This window comes from Loxodonta africana, chromosome 22 (assembly GCF_030014295.1).
Source record: "Loxodonta africana isolate mLoxAfr1 chromosome 22, mLoxAfr1.hap2, whole genome shotgun sequence".
Taxonomy (NCBI): Eukaryota; Metazoa; Chordata; class Mammalia; order Proboscidea; family Elephantidae; genus Loxodonta; species Loxodonta africana.
The window spans coordinates 34,649,423-34,675,477 of record NC_087363.1 but is presented as its reverse complement, the minus strand read 5'-3'; the positions used below and the strand labels follow the sequence as shown (position 1 = coordinate 34,675,477).

The 26,055-nt window shown below is 46.5% G+C and overlaps 1 protein-coding gene across 2 annotated transcripts; it reads right to left on the bottom strand.

Moving 5' to 3' along the window:
- Positions 1-4,092: 4,092 nt before the first annotated feature.
- On the bottom strand, positions 4,093-19,247 carry SEC61A1 (SEC61 translocon subunit alpha 1). Of its 2 annotated transcripts, XM_010589921.2 has the most exons (12): positions 19,115-19,247; positions 18,778-18,845; positions 16,542-16,607; positions 16,371-16,449; positions 14,854-14,985; positions 12,785-12,894; positions 12,323-12,476; positions 10,276-10,436; positions 8,675-8,872; positions 8,242-8,433; positions 7,838-7,914; positions 4,093-6,330 (listed from the first exon to the last, which is right to left on the bottom strand). In XM_010589921.2, exons 1-12 carry the CDS (start codon positions 19,119-19,121, stop codon positions 6,144-6,146), a joined length of 1,431 nt encoding a protein of 476 aa, XP_010588223.1. In that variant the 5' UTR covers positions 19,122-19,247; the 3' UTR covers positions 4,093-6,143. The 2 variants fall into 2 exon arrangements, with proteins under 2 accessions (XP_010588223.1, XP_023403626.1); XM_023547858.2 differs by lacking the exons at positions 16,371-16,449; positions 16,542-16,607 and having other exon boundaries at positions 19,115-19,243.
- Between the last annotated feature and the right edge of the window lie 6,808 nt (positions 19,248-26,055).

Sequence of the window (26,055 nt, the reverse complement as noted above, 5' to 3'; positions counted from 1 at the left end):
GGGACCCCGCGGTGGCTCGTCTCCCAACAGCACCCTGCTCCCCCCACTGCCACTGCGGCCACCTGGCCGGTCCCTCCAATTCCTGAAGGACGCTAAAGGAGCACCTTTAACCTTCACACTTGTGTTCCCCTGCCTGGAGGGGAATACACGCCGGCTCCGCCGCTGCTCTGGAGTTTTGTCCCTGAGGCGTGCCTGTCGGCGATGCCTGTAGTTACCCACCACGCCAGGGCCGCGTTAGGACCGACCAGGAGCTCAGTGAGTGAAGGGCCCACCCAGGAGAGACAGCAGCCGAGCAACCCACAACCCGATATGGAAGAGCCCCTGTGCCAGGTGCGACGGAGCCCGGAAGGGGCTCGAGGCGCATTAGCTCGAGAGCTTAGGCTCGTTGCTCCGGGCCGAGGGTACATAGCAGCGGGAAGCGGAAGACAGCCGGAGTGGCAGGAAGTGAGCGAGGGGCAAAACGGCTGGGCAGCGCTGGAGCTGGTCGGTGGGCAGTGGGATTTCAGGAGGGGCGTGGCACCGGGGGCTGGGCCGAACTGGATGCCAAGCGCCTCAGGACCACGAAACCACAGCGCCCCCACGTGGGCAGATGCGCACAGGCCAGGGGAAGCGCGCAATCGGGTAGGGCCTCCACGCCCCCCACCCAAGCTGCCCTGCCTTGGAGGAGCAGGGCATGTGGCCAGGCCAGACCAAAGGGTCTCTGAGTTCCCTGAGTAGGACCCAGCACCTGCCCAGCTCCTCTCCCTGCTATGGAGACTGCGGCCTAAAGAGGGGAAGGGGTCCTGTGGGGAGGAAGGAGTGTGTGTTCAAATGTGCATGTGAGGAGGCTTACTGCAGGAAATGACACCTGAGCTGGGCTTCTCATTAAACACACACACAAATATACATGCGCACACACACACCCGTTGACCATCGAATCGATTCCAACTCATAGCAACCCTGCAGGACAGAGTACAACTGCCCCATACATTTTCTAAGGAGCGGCTGGTGGATTCAAACTGGCTACCTTTTGGTTAGCGGCTGAGCTCCTAACCACTGCACCACCAGGGCTCCATACAGAATATACATCCCAGACCCAGTGCATATACATGGTTATTTAATTTTTCGAATCAGTCATACTGTAACATGGTTAAAAAAAAAAAAAAAGTACAAAGGGTATACACTGAACAATCTCCCTCTGCCCTGCCCACCCCTCAGCCACCCTGTTCTCTCCAGAAGCAACCGGTGCTATGCCAGCATATCCGTCTAGAGGTGTCCTGTGCGTATACAAGCTAGTTCACACAGCACTGCGTAGTATATTGTTTTCCGACATTTATTACAAAAAATTTCCAACATACAGGAAAGTTTTAAGAATTATACAGATAACTATTACCTCAATGTTATCCATTCTTCTATCCATCCATTGACCCATTTTACCCTTTTTTTTATTTACGTATTTCAAAGTTGTATACATCAGTACCAATCATCCCTTAATACATACATATAAACATCCAACTATTTGTTTTTTAAGGTCAAATTTATACAGTGAAATGCATATGTCTTAAATGGATCATTCCATGAATTTTGGAACCCATATCAAGAACTTTGTCACCACCCCAGAAAGCTCCCTTGTGCCTATTCCCAATCCCCAAGTCCCTAGAGGCAATCACTCTTGATTTTTTTCACTGTATACAAGCCTTGGCTGTTGTAGAACTTCATATAAATAGAACCATACAGTGTATATGTGGTCTTTGGTGACTGGTTTCTTTTGCTTAGAGTAACGCTTTTGAGAGTTGTGCATGTTGAGGTGCATATCAGCAGTTTGTTCTTTTTAGTGCTGGGTAGTATGCCACTGTATGGCTGTACTGGAGTTTGGTTGGATCCATTACCTGAGGACGGACATCTGGGCTGGTCCCAGTTTTCACCTGTTATATTCTTGGTATGAACATTCTTACACAAGTCTTTGTGTAAGCCCATGTTTTTATTTCTGTTGGGCAAATAAACGAAATTGCTGGGTCATTCGGTGGGTGTATGTTTAGTTTTATAAGAAACTGTCAGATCTTTTCCCAATGCTGTCTACTTTTAACTCCTTTTCCCCTCTTCTTAACACAAATGGTAGCAGACTACCTACACTGTTTTGCTTCTTGTCTTTTTTTTTAGGTTTATCTTGGAGATCCTTCTAAGTCAGTATATAGAGTCCTCCTAGTTCCTTCCCACAGGAGGGAGGTGCTGAAACTTACTTACCCAGCACCCTTCTCATAGGCACAGAGATGTGTCTAGCCTTATTGAGCTGGGATTTGAATGATGAACACGAGTTTGTCAGGCAGAAGGACTAAGGAAGCACTTGGGAAAGCCCCAGAGGCTTGGTGGGCAGTGGTTACCCCCTGCTGCTGCTTTCTGAGGGAGAGCGCTGTCTGTCCCCTTACCACACAGGGTCTGGCACGCAGTGAGTGCTCAGTGCTTGCTGAGTGGAAAGGAGTGGGTGACCTGGAGATGTGCTGGCCAGAGGCTCTGGGGTAGGGGAGTGAGCTGGGCACTACCACTTAGGGTACCTCTGGACTCTCCAGAGCCCTTGGTGCTGATTCCCACTGGGGCTTTTGCTGACCCTCAGGCAGTGCCCCATGCCACCCCTGAGCATGCACTGATCCCTCCAGGTCGGGATGGGAGGCTTACTCCTCTTCCCCACTGCATGTGAGTTTCCTGACTCCCTGCTGGGCCTGGGTATGAGGCAGGGGTGTCAGCAGTGGAGGGATCAGAGGGCGGCAGCTGAGGCTGGGTCTGCCCTGTGAGTTAATGGCAGGCTCCCCTACAGGGACTCAGCCAAAGATGCCATGGGGAAGCTCCAGGGGTGGGGCATGTTTCCCTGGGCCCTTCATTCCTTACCCCAACTAGGCCCCCGAGCAGCCAAACAGGAGCTTGGGGTTGGAAAGGCCTTGGGCTTTGTGTACTGGCTGCACATCTGTGCCTGAGATGTGGCTCTGCAGGGCCAAGGCCCCAACACCAGTGGTCCCAGAGGGGCATCCTGCCCTGGTCTACCACCACCTCAAAAATGAGAGTATCTCCAAGAAAAGCTCCAAGACTCTACATGGAGATGCAGAGGCTAGTTCCCAGTGGGCTTGGAAAGTGAAGGGCAAGCTCCCTGCCCACCGGCTGCACCTGGTTACTGGGGAGGCACAGGCTGCAGTAGTGGTAGACGGCCTGGAGGAGGCCTTGTCCAGGATAACACACCAGCTTCGAAACCCAGACTGGCTATGTTTTTCTCCCTCCTAACACAGTTGTCTGCTGTTCAGTTCAGGTGGGACTTGTCAGCATTGTACATTCTGTGGGGGCAGCCATCATGCCTGCTACTCCCTTCCACTCAACACTGGGGTCCAAGGCTCAGTAGATGCACCCCTGGCTTAGCTACCAAATTTGGTCTGGGGCCAAACTCAAGATCATGCCAACATTTCAGTGACCAGATCTGCACTGTAGCATGGAGCTGGAAATGAGAGCAAGTGTCCCCAAGTGTTATGAATCATATCCCTCCCCCCAAATATGCTGAAGTCCTAACCCCTATACCTGTGAATCTGATTCTGCTTGGAAATAGGATCTCTGAAGATGTTATCAGTTGGGTTAACATGAGGTCATACTGGAGTAGTGGGTCCTGATCCTGTATGACTGGTATCCTCAAAAAAGAGACACGTAAGACAGAAGACTGAGGAAGGACAGCCATGTGACAATGGGGGCAGCTGCAAGCCAAGGAATGCGAAGGGTTGCTGGGAGAAGGGCTTGGTACAGTTTCTCCCTCAGGGCCCCCAGAAGGAATCAACACGGCTGACACCCTGATCTCTCAACTCCCAGCCTCCAGATTGGTGAGATGATAAAGTTCTGTTTTTAGAGGCTATCCATTTTGTGGTAGTTTGTCATGGCAGCCCTGGGAGACTGACGCCAAGGAACACAGCTTCCTTTCAAAAGGGCATGGCCCCTCTCCCACTGGGGGCTGTGAAACAGCTGTACTCTGCAAAACCAGGACCCAACCAAACCTTCTGCACCTAAAGGTGCACTCATGCCTTCTCTTATTGGTCTTTTTGGGAGTAAAATGAATTTAAAATTAAGACAATGTTACCAGGAAACTTGTAAAAAGTTCAGTTTATTTCTCACTTATTCACCTTATCTCAGTTATGCCATTTTGGCGTCCACAGTGACAGTCCCCTGAAAGTCAGAGTCAGCCCCCACCCACCCTGATCATTAACCAGAGTGTGAGCTCAGGCCACACAAGGCCCAGCCAGACAACTCCTGGTGCCAACAGCACACTGGTTACAGGCTGAGGCGGGACTGCATGCTGCCCCTACAAGGCCTGGCACCCCTGAACTCACCCCCTTGGCTAAGCTGGGTCACTGCCACCATGTCTGTCCAAGGCCACAGCAGCCCATGTGGTGGGGCTGGTGGGAGGCCTGGCCGCTCTGTGGCAGGGCTGAGTGGATCGGGGCTGGGAGGTTTGGGGCAGGGGCAGGGAGCAAACCACGTGAGGCAGAAGGGTGTCAGGGTCTCAGAGCCTCCCCTCTTCTCAGGACTGGGTCTAGACAAGGCCACGTGTGATGGGTGGTAAGCCTTGGACTGAGGTTTGGAACTGGGGCCTGTCCTGGTTCTGCTGCTGACCTGTTGGTGGCTTCAGGCAAGTCACTCCCCCTACCTGGTCAGCTCAGTTTTCCGGTCAGCACTGCAGTGAGGTGGCCAGGGAGTGCCACCATGATCAGACAGGCACAGCTTGCCACCTCTGCTACCAAAAGAACACTGAGCCACAGCCCTGGCTCTGGCCTTCGGGGCCACTGGTGCCTGCTGCTGGAGGCTTCTGTCATACAACTGCAGTCGCCTGAGGGGCTTCTTCATAGAATTGAGCCCCTCCACAAGCACCCCACGGCCATTCTGAGACTGTAGGTCCCTGAAGACTGCAGTGCCTATGGCCCTGCTGCCCTTGCTGAGACTAAACTATAGAGACAGCACCTGTCCTCTAAGGGGACCTCCCAGAAGGTCACCTGTCAGTCACAGACCTGACCCTAGACATCACCCTGAGCCCTTTCATACCGAGCACTGGAGCCTACCCTCCTCTCTTAGGACAGGACCAGCCAGGTGAAGGACAGCAGTGGCAGCTGGTCATTTACATGACTTGCATTTGGTCCAAAGCACAATAAAAAAGCTCAAAAAATACACGTGGGGTGTTTTCAGCCTAGAAGGTAGAGTGGCTTTTGAACATGAAGTCAACTCTTTCCACGTCTGATTGCCTACAAAAATGCCTCCCTCGCTAGGGGAGTGAGGAATAGCAGTGTGGACCACGCAGAGAAGTCAGAGGGATGACAACCTGGACAGACAGACCTCGCTTCTGGATTCTCCCACACAATTGTCTATCCTAGCTCGGCAGGGCTCAACTCTGAATGCTGGCCTTGCTTGAGCAAAGGGCACAGGCTAACTACAGGGATGGCAGAGACAAGCAGACTATTCTTTTCCACCTCTAAGCCTGACTAGGCAGATGCAGTAATGTTAACAGATGGTCTATCTTCTGGGGACTCCAGCCCTCTTGTGGAAGCCGTCCTAGAAAACTACTTTTAAAAGGAAAAACGATTTTATCTTGTAGAGAACCAGTCTTAAACTAGATGTTCCCAATCCTGACTGTGAAGGAGACACTGTAGTAAGGTTTCATTACACAAGCTCCCCAAGTCCACCAGAAAACACAGTACTCTGCCAGCTTCCCTAAAATGCCAAAACAAAAGGCAGACAGTCCAATGTTTGTGCTTTCAGCCAGAGCAAAGAATTTCCTTTGTGGGGTAAAAGCTGAGGCCACTGTGGCCACAGACAGCACTGAGAAGGCTAAAAAAAAAAGTTAAATGGAAACTTGAGGATATCATTTACCATTTTCACCATTTCTGGCAATTGGCTGAATAAAAACCTCATTTGTACAGTTCTTTTTGCCAATGCCAGAATAAAAAGCAAAATTTCAAATTGGGAAATTCCTAGCATTTTACAAAGTGGAATGAAAGAATATAAAATTCAAAAACATTATTAAATGGAAGTCCACATGCCACAGCAGCGCCCTCCTGTGAGGAGAGCTCACGTAGGGAGATTCTGCGCTTCTCCCTTCCCGCTAACTCCAGAGCGGTTCCCCTCCTTGGTCCATGGGGACACTCGGCTCAGAAGAGAAGAGCCCCCATGCTGCCGACCTCACTCTGTTCCTTCACAAAGATTTCAAAGTACTGGTAGATGATTGTGACAGCAAGCAGGATTCCCGTTCCAGACCCGATGGCGCCCAGGAAGTCAGCCAGGACCGAGAGGGCACCGATGCACAGGCCACCGAAGGCCGCAGCTGTGGGGATGTACCTGGGGAGAGCAGCGTGGTCAGCCTGACACCAGGCGATCCTGCCTGCCCACCCACCCATCCATCCACTCCCAGCCAGGGACTGGCAGTCCCAACAGACTTGCCTCCCTGAGAGCCGTGTGCTGTCACCTGTCAGCACACAAACTACGTTCAGACCAGAGCTGTGCTGTCACTGAGGGCCACATGAGCCTCCAGAGGTTACTGAAACGTGACCAGTTCAAATCAAGATGTGTTCTAAGTGTTAAATACATGCAAGAGTTTGAAGACTTAGTTTGAAAAAAAAAAAAAAAAGAACGTAAAATACTTCATCATGATTTTTCTTATGTTGAAATGATTCTGAATTCACTGGGCTAAATAAACTATGATTAAAATGAATTCCATTTGCCTCTTTTTGCTTTTTAAATGTGGCCCCTAGGAAACTTAAGATGACATCCATGGCTCACACTATTCCTACTGCACAGTGTTGCACGTCTGGAGGCTAACTATTAAGAAAATGAAACAAATTCCGTTATACATTAGAAAATGATAATTTACAACACTGGCTTTTCTCATGGTTCCTTCCTTTAGTTGGGGGGTCAGCAAGCTACAGCCCACAGGCCAATGCGGTCAGCCACCTGATTTTGTAAACAGTTTTACAGGAACACGGCCATACTCACTTAGATATTGTCTGTGGTTGCTTTAATGCTACAAGAGTAGAGCTGAGTAGTTGTAATAGAGACTAAAAAGCCCAAATATTTACTACCCCAGCCCTGCTGGCCAAGACGCAGCTCCATCATGTGTGAAAGCAACTTGTGGACAGCAGAGTGCCACATAAGCGCCCCGAGGGCCACTCTAGACTTCTCCCTGTGCCCACCCCTACCTCCATCAGCCAGCTGCTCACCATTCTCTCTCCTTCCCACCCGTGAAGCTCCTGCTACATCTGAGTTCCCATCACCTCTGGCTCAAATTCTGACAGCAAGTAGCCCAGCTGGGCTTTCTGCCACCTCCTCTCCCTGTTTTCCATTTGCCAGTACTAACCTTCCTAAAGGGCCATGAACTCCTGCCCCTTCCTCCTGCTTCAAACACCTCTCAGTCCCTTAGTGGGCATTAAGGCCTTGCATGGCCAGCCTCTCCAGACTCACCTCAGTCTCGGGCCCCGATCTACACTCAGACTCTATTATTTGATGGCCCAGAGCTTGCAAGCCTCCAGCCCTTTGAAGAAGCTTGCCCTTCCTCCTGGCGTGCCCCCATTTCAGAATTCTGCTCTGCACCAACTTAAATGGCTCCCTCTTTGAGGAGAGGGGCTGCATGTGCTCATCTGTACATGTCCACCGTCCAGCGCTTAGCAGCCTCATCAATATTTAACGACTCGGGACTTTTCTACCCTGTAACCCAAGGATGAGGTTTGATGAACCAGAAATTCTGAGGCCTACTGGGATGTTTGATGGGTAAGGAAATGACACACGGCTGCCGCTTGGCTAGTGTGATGTGCGTGAAAGGAATCTGGGGGAACCTGGCCCAACTACTTACCGATTGAGTTCATGAACCATGGAAGTTTCTCGGTGGCCTCTCATCACCATCTGCTGCTCCTTCAGCTGTTTTGCAACCTGCACACCACCCACCGAGGAGAGGACAGCATTCAATTTTCAGTTTGGACATTTCACGGTGGTTCTGAACATTCACAGATTTTCCTCCCCAGCACTGAACAATATTTACGTAGATAACTTTAAACAAAGTCTACTCGTGGAGGAGGCAGGAAGTGTCCATGCACATTCACTGAAACCTTCTCCCCCAAAGAGTAGGCGAGAAGCTTCTGCATGAATTCACAGACTACTTTTTTATACTGAGGTGACAAGAAAATGTCATACAAGCAGCAGGTAAGAACTCTTGTTACCCAACGGAAAGGTCTCTCTAGAAATGCAGTTTGTACTTACATCTTTGGCAGAGGAACCTGAGACCTCAATCCACGTTTTGGAGAAGAATGCACATGAGCCCAGCATGAACACTATGTACACAACGGCATGGACAGGGTCTTCTAACACAGAACCGAAGGACTCGGGAGGGGACAGGTAATAGCAGAGGCCACCGACTGGATAAGCACGTGCGGGGCCCCCGGAAGAAGTGTCCTGGAAAGAACAGACAGAAAGCCCATGAATTCTGCCTCATTACCTTAGCAGCAGGACACAGAAGAGTCCTGAACAGATAGAAAGAATACAAGTTTGCTCAAGCACTCAACAGTTTTCTCAGCAGGAAGAAAATTTTACATGCTGAATTTACCAAGTGCACTATCAGAAAATATTTTTGGATGAAATATCTGCAAGTAGCCAGCGCACTAAAATGAGTATTCTTGGTAACACCCACACTTACAGACCAAGTGCCCAGCAGGCTAACGAGCAGGTTGCCGCTGAAGCGAGCCGACAGCATCTGGGAGATGACATACAGGTTGGACACCAGGGCCGACTGCAGGATGATGGGAATGTTGGAGGTGTAGAAGAGCTTGATCGGGTAGGTGTTATACTGGCCTCGGTAACGGGCTGACTTGATGGGCAGGTCCACTCGGAAGCCCTGAGAAGTCAAACACAACAAAACATCCCTTCACTGCTGGCCTCTTTCCAACGTTATGCAGACACACAAGACAGCTGGGGACCACCAGGCCTGCCACAGGGGAGGTAGCCCCGAACACTGGCTCTAGGGCCTCCAGTCTGAAAGTGTTCAAGAACTTACGCCCCTTCCTCGTCCACTACTTCACTTGGGGACACACACAGAAGGTTCTAAGAAAGACAGGTTTAAAAATGCACCAAATCAAACAGTGGAATGATCCCATCTGTGTAAAAGGCAAAGTCCACCACGTTACATCACATGGTGTGTGAATGCAGACAAGCCTGGAAGGATCCACATCAACACCCTCACGGCGGTCATTTCTTATGGTGATTCGTATTCTCTGTACTCCCTGGTGCCTTTATAGAGGCTCCCGGACAAGGCAACGGTGTTATCCTCACATCCCTGGCATAGTCCTCTCAGATGTTTTTAATCATAGCAGAAAAAGCTGAACTTTTCTAAGACTACAGCCTCTCCCTCTGAAACCCTAGAAGAATAGAAAGCCTTTCTTTTACATCATTGTTACAGGCACCAGTTGCTAGAAAAGGGCTCAAACAGAGAGGATTTAAAATAAATTCTTAATGATATTCCTGCAAATACCAGCCAAGTCCTGAAAGAGTTAGCTTGTTATTCCTCAGACATCTGACTAAATGTTGTGGAAGGAGGAGGAAACAGTTTACTTGGTTCTCAGTAAAAGCATCTGGCTGGTATAAATACCTTTCACAAACACTAAATTGCCTTTTTGTCTACTCTCCTTTCCTGTGAATGAACATCAGAACACAAAGCGGACAATCAAAAAATACACAGATCAATCCAACTACGGAAAAGCAACTGGCTGGGAACTTTAAAGGCAGGAGCTCCCAAGAGGAATGGCCTTTTCCAAGATGAAGGGATTTTCCATGAACAGTCTACAACGTCTGGACAAGACGGTGACGAGGTTTCAGCACTCAGTTACTAAAACTGCCTCTGTTAGAACTACAGATGGTTCAGGAGCCTTAACAGCCCTCTGAGGCAGAGATTCTGAGGATCCCCTCACTGTCTCATACAACAAGAGCAAAACCCAGACCCTTAAAACCAATACAGAGCTGTTCATTTCTCTTGAACTAAGAACTTAAAAAATATGGCTTACCTTCTGATAAGGCCAACTCAAGGGAACATGACTTCAGAAACTTTAGATCTGCCTTACTTTTGTTTAGCTGGCAAGTTCCCATGACTCGATGGAGTACACTTGTCCAGCTCACAAGGGAGCTTGATCCCTTCAATGCCATCACACCATTTCAGTAAACTCCAGGGTTTGAGTGGAGACAAACACGCCCAGGTATTCTGAAATCCAGACCACTGCAATTCCCTGAGCTTGGATCCGGACGCACCTGAAAATAGATGACCACTGCAAAGACAAAGATGGTGGCAATCAGGTTCATGAGGTTGGGGAGATTCTGGCGGTAGAAGGCCTCTCGAAGGGCTCGGACTTTGTCAGTGCGCGTGGCCAGCAGATGGAACAGAGCAATGATGGCACCTTCAAACTCCATTCCTGTTGGTGAAGGAAGGAACACATTAGGTAAAGGAACAAAAAACACTGTATTTCCTATGTCCCCACCCCAAGCCACAGCAGTCGGCCTGGAACATCCGTGACTTCTGCACTACTCCTCCTGCCCTTCTCCAAGGCTCTACCCTCCACCCCAACGCTCTCCCTTGCTCTCACTCCTCAGGAGCTGAGCACTCCCTCACAGCTTCACTCAACGCCCAGGGCAAGGCTGTGAACCCCCACCCTGCCTGCATTTTCTCTCCAGCAGGTCCCCAACATTGCCCTTTTCCATTTAACACCAAAAACAAACCTGCCTTTGCATTTCAGTTTTTCATTACCCTTCAAAGTTCCTTTGTCCTGTCTCTCTGACATCTTTTCTCCTAACGCCCTCAATCGATGCTTTAGGAGTCTTGTTGAACCTGGATTATCGCAACAATACCCGGTGGCTTTTTCTGCCTCTGTCTCTTTCCATCCCAATCTAGTGAAAATCATCCCTCCGTCAAGCCCTGGCTTCCGCCACTTCACCGCCCTGCTTCAGGACGGACTGTGGCTTCCTTTGCCGGTTGCTGCCGGGCTTCCGTGCCTTTACAGACTGCCCCACCTTCACCTCCGCTCTGAAACTACAACCAGCATGTCCCCCCAAGACCAGGTGACGTGATAGTCTTCCACACACCTCAGCTACCACTACCCCTTCATCCTCCTGCCTTTCCATAACCATCCCTGAAAAGCCCTGCCTTCATATCCCAGTTTCTCCCAATGTCTCTCCCAAAGAACCACATTTGATCTTGCCCACTCTTTACTAAGACTCTCCTGACATTTCCAACTTCAAGTTACATTCTTCCCCTTTGTAATTTGCTGAGTACATGTGGCCTTCATTTGTCCAGGGACTTATTTTCAGTGTCACTAATGACATTATATGGTCTCTGGAGGCAAGGAACTCTGTTTCCAGCACTCAGTTCAAATAAAGTACTCAAACATGCATGAATAGCTATTTCTCATGGGACTCTTCTGAGTAACATATTTAGTGATGAAAAAAGCTGATCTTCCCTTTCCTCCTAAGTTTCACTCTAAGGCTCCCCTCATATATTTAGAAATTTTTATTAAAAACATCCTGTGTAACGAGATTTCCACAGGACTCTTTGTAGATATAAAGAAAAATACTAACATTTGACATGCATCTACTATTATTTCATGTTACTCATTTTGTCTTATGTACTCCCGGCAACCAAGGTTCAGAGAGGAAAGAATATGCCCAAAGTCACGTATGTCCTGAACAGCCAGGACTGAAACCCAGGTGTTAAACTTCTCAAACTCAGGCCTCCTGTGCAAAGTTGCCCTTCGTGTGACAAAGTGCTTTGCTTCAGTCATCTCATTTTTAGAAATTTACTCATTGAGACCAACTGCAAAAGTATGAAAAGATGAATGTACAAGGATGGAAGGATGGTCACTGTCCAACTTTTTTAACAGCAACTTAAAAAAGGGGGGAGTTGTGGGGGGGAGATGACCTAAATGTCCACCAGAAAAAGAGCGGCTAGAATAATGTTGCTTCACTTTTGCTATGGAAGTCCATGCTGTGCTAGAAAAATGAGGCAGGATTAGGTGTTCCAGCATGGCCAATGTCCATGGAATAGCCTTACGTGAGAAATGTAAGTCATGTATCGTTATGAGTACACATTAAAAGACAAAAACCCCGTTGCTGTTGATTCTGACTCGTAACGACCCCATAGGACATTACGAGTACAGGGGTATAGGTCTGTGTTTTTAAGAACTATGCAGATGTACCTAAAACTGAAGTGATTTTTCAGCGGAATGCGGGAACTTTTCTTTTTTTGTTTTGCACACATTAATACTTTTTATGGAACCCCACCACCAGAAAAGCCCCGGGTCCTTACCTCGGCCAGTGTTTACAGTGGTGGGGCTGAAGGCCTTCCACACGATGGTCTCGCAGATGTTGGTTGCAATGAAGAGGGAAATACCAGAGCCCAGGCCATAGCCTTTTTGCAGGAGTTCATCCAGAAGGAGGACAATTAATCCAGCGACAAAGAGCTGTAAAAATTAAATATAAAAAAACCCAAAAAGACAATGCATTATTACTGCTCGCCATGGACACAGTCCTTCCCTTTTTTAATCACTGGGCTTCTCTGTTAAAAACCCTGAAGGCTGGGTCAGAGCTCATCCTCAGCCCCCAGGTATTGGGTAGTACAGTCTCCCTTATTTGAGCTGAAAGGACAAACACAGGGCCTTTGGCTTCTTCTCAGGAAGACTTTCTTCTAAATGTGTGGTTCAGACTTGTTATTGGAGATGTATAAGTGTGATGGGCTAGTCAGCAGGGGGGATGTTAGCACAGCAATTACCTGGATGGTGATTAATAGGCAGATTCCAGCACCCATTTCAGAAGGGTCCCCATACATTCCGGTCATCACATACACGATAGACTGGCCAATAGTAATGATCATGCCAAATACTAGAAATCAAAAGAAAACTGTGTTCTCCAAGTGGGATATTACATGGTAGTAAAGGTAACAGTTACCGAACACCAATTGGGTGCCAGGATCCAGGGAGAAGATGAAAAAAACTGACACTGCCGACAAGGAGCCTGGTCTAGGAAACATCTAAGCAGTCACAGCATCAAAGTACACGACAATGCAAATTGCTTTTTAAGAAAAGCACGCTTGCTCTTTAATTTCGCCTTTTCCTAAATTAACTTTCCTTTTAGTAAAGGAGAAGTGAAAGACTTGAAAAGTGGCATATCTAGTTTGTATAAAAGTAAATCAGGGAGGAAAATTACTGAGTAAACATCCAGAGACACACAATTTGGTGATATCCCAAACACCCAGCACCCAAATTCAAAGTCAGGCCACTTGGATAGCTTGTGTGTTGTCACACAGCTGGCCACCTCTGTAGCTCACCATCCAGCCGAGCCCGGAAACACGGCCCATTAACAGTGGAACAAATGGGTCCCTTCTCATGTTTCCATTTAATGTGTTTTTAAGGCAAAACCCCCCAAAATGGTACCATTTTATTCACTATTCTAAGTTCCTCTGCTACCAAGCTATTTCGGAATAGAAGTTTTCCTTTTTATAGACTCTTCCTCTCCTGTATCTCATTACGTATCATTGTTAGGCACAAGGGAACTGCCACATATTTGATGCTTCCACAACGCTACACGGATCTCTAAGAACGTGTTTGTGCCTTCAATTTCAGCTTCTCTGCTTATTCTGCTGCGTAAAATAAAAACTTACTCTAAAATATCTGTCAAATATAGTCCCTACTTGACTTTTTAAAAAGTGCTCAGTAACACTAAATTCTTAAGGCAGAAGATATTCAAAAAATTGTCAAGACCAAAGAAAAAACAGCTGCTTTATGCTTCTGAAAAATAATACATGTACATACTTTAAATCTTGATTTGTGCCTGGAACTGACAGGTTTAAAACAGACCAGTCTTTCTCACTCAATTATTTAACCTACTAACTTATCAAGATCCATAAAACACATTGGTGTGGAAAAAAAAATATGGCTGCACAAGAAATGGTAAAATATTTTCTAATTCATATATTTTACTTAACAGCAACAGGGTGAACAGGGTTAATTCTGCTGACTGGTCATTGTTGCTAGTACCAAAAAAAACCCAAACCTGTTGCCATCAAGTCAATTTCGACTCAGAGCGACCTTATAGGACAGAGCAGAACTGCCCCATAGGCTTTCTAAGAAGTGGCTGGTAGGTCTGAACTGGCAACCTTTTGGTTAGCAGCTGAACACTTAACCACTGCATTACCAGGGCTCCATTGTTGCTATTAACACTTACTAATTAACATGACACAAATACCATTATTATCCCCATTTTTACAGAAGAAACTAAGAGCTGTCATCTAATGTTCCCCAAAGTCACACAGCTAGTAGACAGAGATGGGATGAGAAGATCTCCTTTTTCACGAAGCTAAATCTTTCCAAACTCTCAGAAGAAGAAAAAACAATACTTGCTAAATAACTACTACATGCTAGGCACTGTGACAGATGTTTTACACACATTATTTAATTTAATCCTCACAACAATTCTAAAGGAGACATCATCGCCTTTTAAATGGTGAGGAAATCGAGGCTCCAAGAAGCATACAGACTTGTCTAAGGTCCTATGAAGTGCCTGGTGGAACTGAAACTGACCCTCCAAGCCCTTTCTTCCACTCTATCACCTCAGCCTCTGGGGGCATTGTCAGTACTCTCCTACCTCTGGCACATCCAGCCCATTCCAGGTGCCCAGCACCTCTGCTCTCCCAGAAGTGCTCTACCCAATAACAGAGGCCAAGGAGAACCTGCGGTGGTGAGCCAAGGAGGTTCTGTCATATGAAGAAAAACTCCCCAAACTTTGCAGCAAATTCAAACTCCCAACTAGAGATGTATGAACATTATTCACAATCTAACTTACGCTTTTGGGCTCCGTTGAAGAGAGCTCGGTCTTTCGGGGTGTCACCGACTTCAATTATTTTTGCCCCAGCCAAGAGCTGCATGATAAGGCCGGACGTGACAATGGGAGAAATACCCAGCTCCATCAATGTGCCTTGAGGAAGGGCAGAGACAAAACACAGGAAGTATTAGCTTGGAAAAGCAAAACATTATTAAGAAAGTGAACGTGCAAGATTTGACTGGGTCCCCCTTACACAGATCCAATGTGTTTCACTTTGGCAACAGCGTTTAATTTAGAGGATAACCCCAAAGTATCAACGATTAGCGTACAATTCAATTCATCCCGGTCTGCCTGCCAGGCAATGTCTCATTCTGTTGAGGAAGTCACATGGTGTCTAAACAGATTGTTGCATTTACATTCACCATAACAGATCCATTCTGGTTTTACAGAGATAAGAAAGGTTTACCTCTTCATCAGCTAGTAAAAAAGGATAACATTCAAATAATTTCCAGAGTCTGGAATGGGGTCCTGTACAATTTTATCTAACTGTGAATAAACCTCTACTTCCGTTATGATAAAATGAGCTATACTTCCAACTGATTAGGGACTTAATTTGAACTATATTTTAAAAACAAGTTAATCAAACACAATATCAACACTACTATACATTCAAAATCCCCCAACAGGTAATTGGTTAGAGTATACAAAATAGTATTACACAATATTTTTGACACATATGTGTAACCTATAGATAAAAATGCAACCGAGAAATGAATTACATATTCTAAAGAAAGTGTTACAAGACAGGTAAAAATGTCATCATTTCATGTGCTTCCATGTTTTATATTTTCTACAACAAAAACTTATCTTGTTATTACAGGTTTTATACTGTGTCTTATTTATCTAGCGCTGCTGTAACAGAAATACCACATGTGGATGGCTTTAACAAACAGAAATTTATCTTCCCACAGTTTAGGAGGCTTAAAGTCCAAATTCAGAGGCCAGCCCTAGGGGAAGGCTTTCTCTCTTTGTCAGCTCTGGAGGAAGGTCCTTGTCTCTTCAGCTTCTGCTTTGTGGTTCCCTGGGCATCTCCATGTGTCTTGGAATCTATCTTACCCCATCTCTGCTGCTTTCACTTGCTCCTTTAATCTCTTTTATATCTCAAAAGAGATTGATTTAAGATGCACCCTACACTAATACCATCTAATTAACATAATAAAAACAACCTATTCCCAAATGGTATTATAATCACAGGCACAGAGATTAGGATTTCCAACACATATTTTGGGGGGACACAATTCACTCTATAACATGCTTCATTCAAACACAATTCCAAACACGACAGAATGTCTCGTTCTTGAATCCAGTATTTAGCAAGGCTATTCAGCGTAGCACACCAATGTTCTTCACTCTATTTTCCAGGCCACATTCTTCACACTCTCTGAACTCCACATAAACCCAAAGCCTATAATTTAACTACATTAGTCCAGTCAAGCCCACTCTGTACAGAGAAAAGGTACAGAGAGCCAGCGTCCTACCTCTGTTAGAAGCTAGAATCACTCTCATCCAATAGAAAGGATCGGCTGAATCTGAAGACATGATACCAAATAGGGGGATCTGGAAACAAGCAAAGAGAAAACCAGTCAACTCACTTGTTGCAGCCCATCCTTATCCCCTACCCCAAAAGTGGACATTAAACCTGTGTTTACCTGGCAGCACACTAAGAAGATAAAGAGGGTAATAGCAGTCCACAGCACTTTCTCCTTAAACTGAATCTATAGAAGAGAATGGAGAAAAGTTAAATAAATTATTTCATAAGGAAATTAATAAAAATGGGCTCGAATCAGACCCATCTCTGTTCACAGAGAAGCCCTGAACACACCAAACCAAACGTGAGCACTGTATATATACAGCGTGCTTTCTGTGCACCAGGTCTTCACACGTACCACCTCATTTAACCCGCAGACCACACAGCACTCCAGTATCTACTCTGTAACGTGCAAACAAAGTTTTAGAGAGTTAAGCTATTGCTGCTGTTGTTAGCTGCTGTCGAGTCAATTATGACTCATGGAGACTTCAAGCTGCAGAATACTGCCGGTGCTCCAAATGTGGTGTGAAGTCACAGAACTCTTTTTCCTTTTGAGACTGCCTTCCTTCCCACCTGACACTCTATCACACAAGAAATTAGAAGTAGGTCAAGGGAGGGCAACACCATTTCAGACTAACCAGTAACGTAACAAGCTTTTACTAACATCACTATGGGAAAAAAAGAGTGGGCAATTTTTACAAGATTCCTCATTTTTAATGATCTAGTCTCCTCTCTCCTGTGTACAACCAAATTCAACACTGAAACTTCAAATGATCTTAAGCAAAGTTCTGTCTACTCTATCTCTTAAATCGTCCAAATCCATCCTTGACTCCTACTCCACTACCATAGTTCTCCTCTCTATTGCAATAGCCTTTAAACCATACTCTCAGCCTCCTACCTTACTGCCAAAGCGATGTTCTAGCTTGTCTGGCCCTTTCCACCCATTTACTGTTCTCCATTTACCCTTTATGCTCTATCAATACTCAACCACATATAACAACCCCCTCCAACACGCTACACAGTCTTGTCTTCTTTGCCTTTGCACACTATATATTCCTTTTGCCTGCAGTTTCTTCCCATGCCTTCCAGAAAACATCTATTTCTCCTTCAAAACAATGAGAAATTATATTCTCCAGAATTAATCCCTTCCTGAGTCACTGTTATACCCTGTATGTATTTCCGTTGCTGCACCTACCACACTTAGTTACAGGGCCAAGGTCACACAGCTATTAAGAGGTTGTGTGAAGAGTGAAACTCAGGCTTGCCTGGCTCCAGGGCCCGTATCCTTTCCATTATGTTTGGGAGCCAGGCAGGGAGCTTTACAACTCACAGCTCACTAGTGAAATTAGCCCATTAATGTGGAGCATTTATGTAGAACAATTTCAAGTTAAAAAAAAAAGGAGACCCCAAGAATCTTAAGTGTCCAGATTGATATTATACATAAACATGTGACTAAATTAACAGTCTGAAAAAATGAGCCTAAAATGTTTTACTGTTCATTCTCTTTAACTTAAGAACCTAATGAAACTTTTCTTCATTAATGACTTTACTTATACAGTATTGGCAACACTCACTATCTTGGGCCTTAGCTGTGCAGCAACAGAAATTTTAACAATAATTCAAAATAGTTCTACATTTCTCTTTCCTTGTTGTAATGTGCCTGCTGTAAAAACGGGCAGGCATCATTGAAATGCCTTCATTCTCAGAAATGTGACCAAACCAAAACCAAACCTGCTGTCATCGAGTTGATTTTGACTCATGGTGACCCAACAGGACAGAGTAGAACTGCCTCATAGGGTTTCCAAGGCTGTAATCTTTATGGAAACGGAATGCCACATCTTTCTCCCATGGAGCATCTGGTGGCTTTGAACTGCTGACCTTTCAGTTAACAGCCAAGTGCTTTAACCACTGTGCCACCAGAGTAATGTGACAACCTACATAAAAAGTACATGCTCATTTGTACAGAATAAAGTGACTGCCCTTAACTCCTGGGAAAACTCAACCATAGTCTGACCCTGTTAGGACTTTAGTAACTCAGTTTGGGTCTCTGGACTGAGGCCTTTGAGGCCAGAATCCATTTTTGGGACAGGGTAAACCCGAGACTTTGTTTACTGAAGCAACATCCACAGAAGGTAGTCCAACAAGGGAAGAAGATTTCAGTGAAACTCCCCACAGAGCCAGGTCATCTTTCTATGAAACTCAGGAGCATCACAGTTGACATAACTATACTTTAGGGGGAAGAGAGAGGAAAGAGAGTGCCATCTGGCGTGTTGAAGCCATTGTTAATTGTACTTTAAACTTCAACCACCTAGACACTTAACACGCAGCCTTCTTTGAGAGCGATCTGGGGAACTTACCTTCCTCTCAGGCTTCTGAATTTCCGGCAGGATGACACAGAAGGGCTTGATGACTTCCAGAAATTTGACTTGGAGGGGAGAAATAAGAGGAGTTAGGGCAAAGAGAAACCTTCCGTGCTACCCGCGAAGCCTTCGGCCCACGAAGAATTAGAGATCAGGGGGCAGAGAGAAAGAAAGGCGTGGGGGCGCCCGGGGCCCCTAGAGCAGGGCCGGGGGACGCGAGCCTCGGCCTGCGGGGACCCGGGCAGGCCGGGCCGGTGGGCGCCTGAATGGACGGGTGAGGGCAAGGGGGTCTGATCCGTCCCGGCGGCGCCCGGGCTGCTCCCGAGGAACTCACTCGCCATGGCGTCGGTTGCTCGGGTTCCGGGTCCCGCTTCAGCTTCGCTCCGCGCCGAGTGAGGCGACGCTGCCCTCGGCTCAGCCCGCTCCGGAGCGCAACCTTTCGGCCGAGAGACACGTCAGTGTAGCCCCGCGTCGGGCAGCACGGGGCGGGGCCGGGGCCGGGCTGTAGGCCGCTTCCGCTTCCTGCCACGCGCTCCGGCCGGGCGCCGCGCGCCGCACCGCGTCCCCGAGACCACAACTCCCGCCATGCAGTGAGGCTCCAAGGCCTGTCGGGAAGACTGTGCCCAGCCGGCTGGGCGGCACGCGGGGCACGCCGGGGCTGGTAGTATGCGGCTGCGCAGACTTGGCAACGCGGAAGGGCGTGGAGGGCGGCCCGCTGCACCTCTGGAGACCGACGAGATACAGGCCTGTGGAGAAACTGAGGCAAACGCAAGGCGCGGTCTGCCAGCGCAGCCCTGCAAGCGAGGCGGGATCCCAGGCCACTTGCAGGCCCTTCACAGCACTTACAGCTCTTTGAAGTTAGCAAACTGAGTTTTGTCCGGGACCTCGCTAGACTAAGGTCCTTTGGGCAAGGGCCTAGTCTGTCGTGTACGCTGCTGGGTTCCCACCGCCGACCCCAGTGCCCGGCACGGCACATGGGTGCTCGGTCATTACCTGTTGAATGGGGCGCAGGCTGGTGCGGCCCACGGAACACCGTCTTTTGTTGGGTCATTGCAAACCCGGAGGCCTTGCCAGGTCCCTGCCCTCTGAGGACGAATGGCATAAGTTCTTGGAGAGACAGACGGTCGGTGAAAGAGTTGGACAGTTTAGGAAATGGTCTGTCCCGCTAGGGTATCTAGGAAGGCCTCCTGGAAGAGTAGCTTTTGTGCCCCGCCTTGATGGATACTGGCGAGAAGGAATGAAGGAGAGTGCCCCAGGTTGAGGAAAAAGTAGTGAGCAAGGCATGGCGGTGTGACTGCCCGAGGCCTATGCAGAAGAAGACCTGTTTGGCTGGAGCAAAGGCTATGTGAAGGGGAGATTTCATGTTCTCGGGACCGGTGGGTAGGGCAAAGAATGCTGGCCTGAGGAGTTTGGAACATGGCTTTGAGCGGGTTCAGTCATGGCCGACTGAAGCGAAAGGGAACAGACCCGAATGTTTACAATTTGGGTGCTCCAGAATGATCACTGGAACAGAAAAATTATGTGTGGAAGCCCTGGAATGGGAGACTCAGAAGAGGCAGGGTGAGCCCTTTCAGGAGCCTGGTGCTTGAGATTGAATTATTGGCAGACCTGTGCAGAGTGACACAGGTTCAAAGTGGTCCCATAGCCCATCTTTGAACAGGGCACTGCTGTTTCCAACTCTGCTCAAAATCCAGAGGGCAAGAGATTTGGTTGCTATGCAATGCATATGCTGCCCTTGATTAGGCTTCTAGCAGGGCTTCTACCTGTAACTTTTCCCATTCTGGTTACCGTTCTGGAGCACCTAAATTGTCAACATTTGAGTCTCTTACGGTTTGGCATCCTCAGCCATGACTGAACTGAGAAGAACTGGCTTGAAGCCCTAGTTTGGAATTTGTTTCTGAGACGTCTAGAATCATAGGGTAGAATGTAATAAGTATCTAAGAGAAATTTAGACTTTATCATGGGTGCTGCTGGCTGGAGGTTAGGGAAGGTTTCAAACAGCTAAGTCTTTATCTTGGACATATGGGTGTGGGAAGATGCTTTTTTGCAGCATTAATAGGGATTGTTATTGGTATTTTTCCTCCCCATTCCTAGAGGGTAGCTAGGTTTTGTAGATGCTCATCTCAGGAATTTTGGTAGGACAGGAAGTCTCTTTTGAAAACCCAACTCAGGGTAGAAAATTCAAATGACTACAGGGAACAGGCAGGTATCATGAATCAGTGAGGTATCCCAGGTGTGACATCATTTGATACCCATTTCTTACACCAAAGGGAGGCATAGACTACTTATCTAGAACTATGGTGGGAAATGAACCCCACCCTTGGTTCCAAGACCCACTGATAATTTCTCTGGAGTTTTGGCCAGAAGCTAATACTAGTAGCCCATGGATTAAATTCAGCCGAGAGACCAGAGCTGATAATTAGCCAGTATGTACCCTGTGCCATACTGAGGGTGAGAATATTGAAATACTTCCACAGTAAATGTTAGGCGCTGTTGAGTCAGCTCCAACTCATAGCGACTCTGTACAACAGAACGAAACACTGCCAGGTCCTCTGCCATCCTCGCGATCGTTGTTATGCTTGAGCCCATTGTTGCAGCCACTGTGTCAATCCATCTTATTGAGGGTGTTCGTCGTTTTTGCTGACCCTCTCCTTTACCACGCGTGATGTCCTTCTCCTGGGACCATGGTAAATAGTATCATAGTAATTGCAATGAGTGGTTGTTGTTGATTACACCAGCTGCAAGTTCAGAGATCCCCAAAACCACCCTCAATTTTGATAATTTGCCAGAAGAACTTACTGAAAGCTGTTATACTGATGGTTGCAATTTATTATAGTGAAAGAAGGATAAGATTAAAAACACTAAGGGAAGAAATGCATAGGGCAGAGTTCAGGAGAGTTCTGAGTGTGGAGCTTTTAGCTGTCTTCTTCCGGTGAAGTTGTGAACAGTGCTAACTTCTGTTAATAACGTGTGGCAATATACACAAAATATTGTCAACCAGGAAAGTTCACCTGAGCTTTGGTATTCAGAATTTTTATTGGGGCTTGGTCATGTCAACAGAGTTGGCTGCCCTTGTAGCTGACCTTAACCTCCAGCCCCTCTATTGGTTATGTTGACACCAAGTGGCTCAAAGCCCCCGCCATAAATCTTTAGCATAGACTATGTGGTATGGCCCAGGCCCCCATGAAAACAAAGTCACTGTGATCAGGCAGGACATTCCAAAGGCTTCAAGATTCCTCCCAGGAGCAGAGGGCAAAGGCCAGACCTCCTTTTGGGTAAGGTTATTCTTTACTACACAGTCTGTATTGTTTGTCATATGTGGCTGCTGGTATTTCTGCTCTTTTAGCTTAGCGGTCAGCTAATGAATGAACAGAGGTTTTCTTAAATACCTGGAACCAATAAGTCTCCTAGTGTTTGCCGAGGGGCTCCGTATATGTGCTGGGGGACACCTTTAACACTCAGCCAAGCAGTTGACAGATCTCCTTAGCCTTCAGTTTCTGCTTGCACAAGGACCTTAAGCTCACCAGAACTGAGACTTTAGGGCCTTTGTGGGTCTTTCCAGAGCAGGCACACAACCCTTGGCGTGCACACAGCGCTGCGTATATGTTTGTGGCCTTCTAAATTCTCAGGAATATGTTGGAGATTTTCAAAGCCCCTGTTGACACTCATTCCCCAGCTTTTCCTTTGAAACTATTTTGGCTAGCCTATTATTTGCCCCCGAGTGTTATTCACTGCCCCAGGCAGGTATGAAGGCAAACAATTACCTCTAAATATTTCTCAGAAGTTCCCCCAGGGAAGAGGCTGTTTTCACTGGGCAAGCTTGGAGTCAAGTCAAATAAAAATAGTCTTACAAAAAGGGTCTTCTGGGAATGGTCCAGAAAAGTCAAATAATGACAATTTTCTGAGAAGGAAGCTTTGAAGGAGCTCCAACTCCGTTCTGCTTCCCTCTAGTGGCTGCCAGGCAGCTGGTTTTCACCCTGATGCCAGTTGTTGGTTTTCAAAGCTACTGCAGAACTCAGGAGGAGCCCTGGTGGTGCAGTGGTGAAAGTGCTCAGCTGCTGACTGAAAGGTTGGCAGTTTGAACCCACCAGCCTCTCCGTGGCGAAAGATGTGGCAGTTGGCGTCCATAAAGATTTTTAATCTTGGAAATCCTAGGGGGCAGTTCTCTGTCCTATAGGGTGCTATAAGTTGATGGCAGTGAGTTTGGTTTTGGGGTGGCAGAGCTTTAGGTGGTGGTGGAGGGATGGTAGTAGGCCAAGTTTAAATACCACAAAGGTTGTGGTTCTTACCACGATTGGCTGATTTTCTTGAATAAATGTTCTCTGGATTGTTGCAAGCCGTTTAATTTCCAGAGTTCTGAATAAGTTAATTCTGACCATTTCCTCAGTTTTCTTATTGGTTTTATGGAAGACAGAATTTTCAGAGGGCCTTACTTCACCAGCGGTATCTGCCATACTGGAAGGAAATGCAGAAACAGCAGCATCGGGTCTTTCTGTGTGGGAAAAAATGGCCTCCATATATTATTTTCTCTTGAGTATATTTTTGTTTTGCCCCACCAAAACCAAACTCATTGCCAGTTAGTCGATTCTGACTCCTTGTCCTTGTTTTTTGGTGCTGTCGAGTCAGTTCCGACTCATAGGGATCCTATGCACAACAGAAGGAAACACTGCCTGGTCTTGCGCCAACCCCACAATCGTGGTCATGCTTGAGCCCATTGTTGTAGCCATTGCGTCACTCCATCTTTTGAGGGTCTTCCTCTTTTTCGCTGGCCCTGTATTTTACTAAGCATGATGTCCTTTTCTAGGGCGTGATCCTTCCTGATAGCATGTACAAAGTATGTGAGACTCTAGTGACCCTATATATAGGACAGAGTAGATCTGCCCCATAATGTTTCCAAAATTTTAATTTTTGCAGAAGGAGACTACCACATCTTTCTCCCACAGAGTGACTTGTGGGTTCAAACGGCCAACTTTTAGGTTAAAAGCTGAGCGCTTAACCACTGCACCACCAGGGCTCCTTTATTTTGCCCCAAACCAAAAACTAAACCCATTGCCATCGATTCCATTCCAACTCAGCGATCCTACAGGTTAGAGAACTGTCCCATAGTGTTTCCAAGGAACACCTGGTGCATTCGAACTGCCAGTCTTTTGGTTAGCAGCCTGAGATCTTAACCAAATGATTATTAGGTCATAATGATGACCCTGAGACCTAAAAAAGGAGGTTCCATTTGGTACAGTAGTTAGTCTTTCCTGAAGAAGATTGTGTTATTGTTGTTAGGTTCTGTTGAGTTGCTTCTGACTCACAGTGACCCTATGTACAATAGAATGAAATGCTGCCCGGTCCTATGCTGTTCTCACAATTGTTGTTATGTTTGAGCCCATTGTTGCAGCCACTGTGTCAATCCATCTTGTTGAGGGTGTTCCTTTTTTTGCTAACCATGTCCTCTACCTTACCAAGCTTGATGTCCTTCTCCAGGAACTAGTCCCTCCTGATAATATGTCCAAAGTATGTGAGACAAAGTCTCACCATCCTCGCTTCCAAGGAGCACTCTGACTGTACTTCTTCCAGGACAGACTTGTTCATTCTTCTGGCAGTCCATGGTATAGTCAACATTCTTTGCTAATACCACTATTCAAAGTCATCAGTTCTTCTTTGGTCTTCCTTATTCATTGTCCAGCTTTTGCATGGACATGACGCAATTGAAAATATCGTGGCTTGGGTTAGGTGAACCTTAGTCTTCAAGGTGACATCTTTGCTTTTTAACACTTTAAAGAGATCTTTTGCAGCAGATTTGCTCTATATGTCTTTTGATTTCTTGACTGCTGTTTCCATGGGTGTTGCTTATGGATCCAAGTAAAATAAAATCCTTGACAACTTCAATCTTTTTTCTGTTTATCATGATGTTGCTCATCGGTCCAGTTGTGAATTTTTGTTTTCTTTATGTTAAGATATAATCCATACCGAAGGCCATAGTCTTTGATCTTCATCAGTAAGTGCTTTAAGTCCTCTTCATTTTCAATAAGCAAGGTTGTGTCATCTGCATATTGCAGTTGTTAATGAATCTTCCTCCAATCCTGATGCCCCGTTCTTCATATAGTCCAGCTTCTTGGATTACTTGCTCAGCATACAGATTGAATAAGTATCGTGAAAGGACACAACCCTGGTGCACACCTGTCCTGACTTTAAACCACGAAGTATCCCCTTGTTCTGTTCAGCTACTAGTTGATCTCAGTAAAAAGGGCCTGGTGGGGTTCAGTCAATCATGTTAAGATTAGTCAGTGGTTGATCTTCTATTCTCCGTTATCTTTCCTTTATAAGCCTCACTGTAACTAGCCTACTTTGAGCCATTTACTTTTTTTAAGAATGAGAATGTTTTCTCTATATGCATATAGCATAATTACTCAAATAAACCTTATGTTTCAATTTTTTTTTGAGTCTTGATTATTTTTAACAGATGGACTGGCACAATAGCCACAACAATAGATTTGAACATGCCAGTGACTGTGAGGATGACACACGACTGGGCAGAGTTTCATTCGCTTATGCATGGGGTCGTCATGAGTCAGAGCCACCTCAATGGCAGCTATCTATCCTGCCTTATCTGGACAAACTGTAATTCAGTTAATTGAGATAAATCTGGTTGATGGGGGAAAGCTCAGAAGTATTGCACTTAATAAATGTGGAAATAAGAACAGAATTTTAAAATCACTGTTGAAGTAACTGATTATTTGCTGGAATGACTCATGGAATTCATGGACAGCCCTGTACTTAGATTATAGCTTTATTATAAAGTTACAAATCAGGAGCAGCATAAAAAAGAGATGTGTAACCTGTCGGATTGGAGTCCTTATGGAGGCCACTTAAACCACTAGGGAAATTCCAAGGTTTTAGAGATTATCTCTCAGGAACTAAGGGCAAAGACCAAATTGTTTGGGTAAAGTTCAATTCTGAGTTCCAAAATACCCAAGTAAAATGAGTGCATATATGTACCAAAGGACATAAACGAAAATATTCATAGTCCCTTTCACAACAGCACTACTGGAAACTACTTACATGCTTATGGATAGTAGAACGGATTAGGGTATTGAGGTATTGTTATGCAAATTGTTCCTGGGCTCAGGAATTTGTTCTGGGCACAGTGGAAATGGCTTGTCTCTGCTCCGTGGTGTCTGAAGTCTCATTTGGGAAAATTTGACTGCTGAGATAGAGTTGCCAGATAAAGTACAGGACACCCAGTTAAATTTGCATTTCAGATAAACAATAGTCATGGGACAT

Excerpts from the sequence above, each read along its gene's own strand:
- SEC61A1 (XM_010589921.2), bottom strand. Across the intron at positions 12,895-14,853 it reads CTTCAACGGAGCCCAAAAGC|TATTTGGCATGATCATTACT; the intron begins GTAAGTTAGATT and ends TTTGATTTCTAG. Across the intron at positions 8,434-8,674 it reads GCCTGCTGGGCACTTGGTCT|GACACTTCTTCCGGGGGCCC; the intron begins GTAAGTGTGGGT and ends TGTTCTTTCCAG.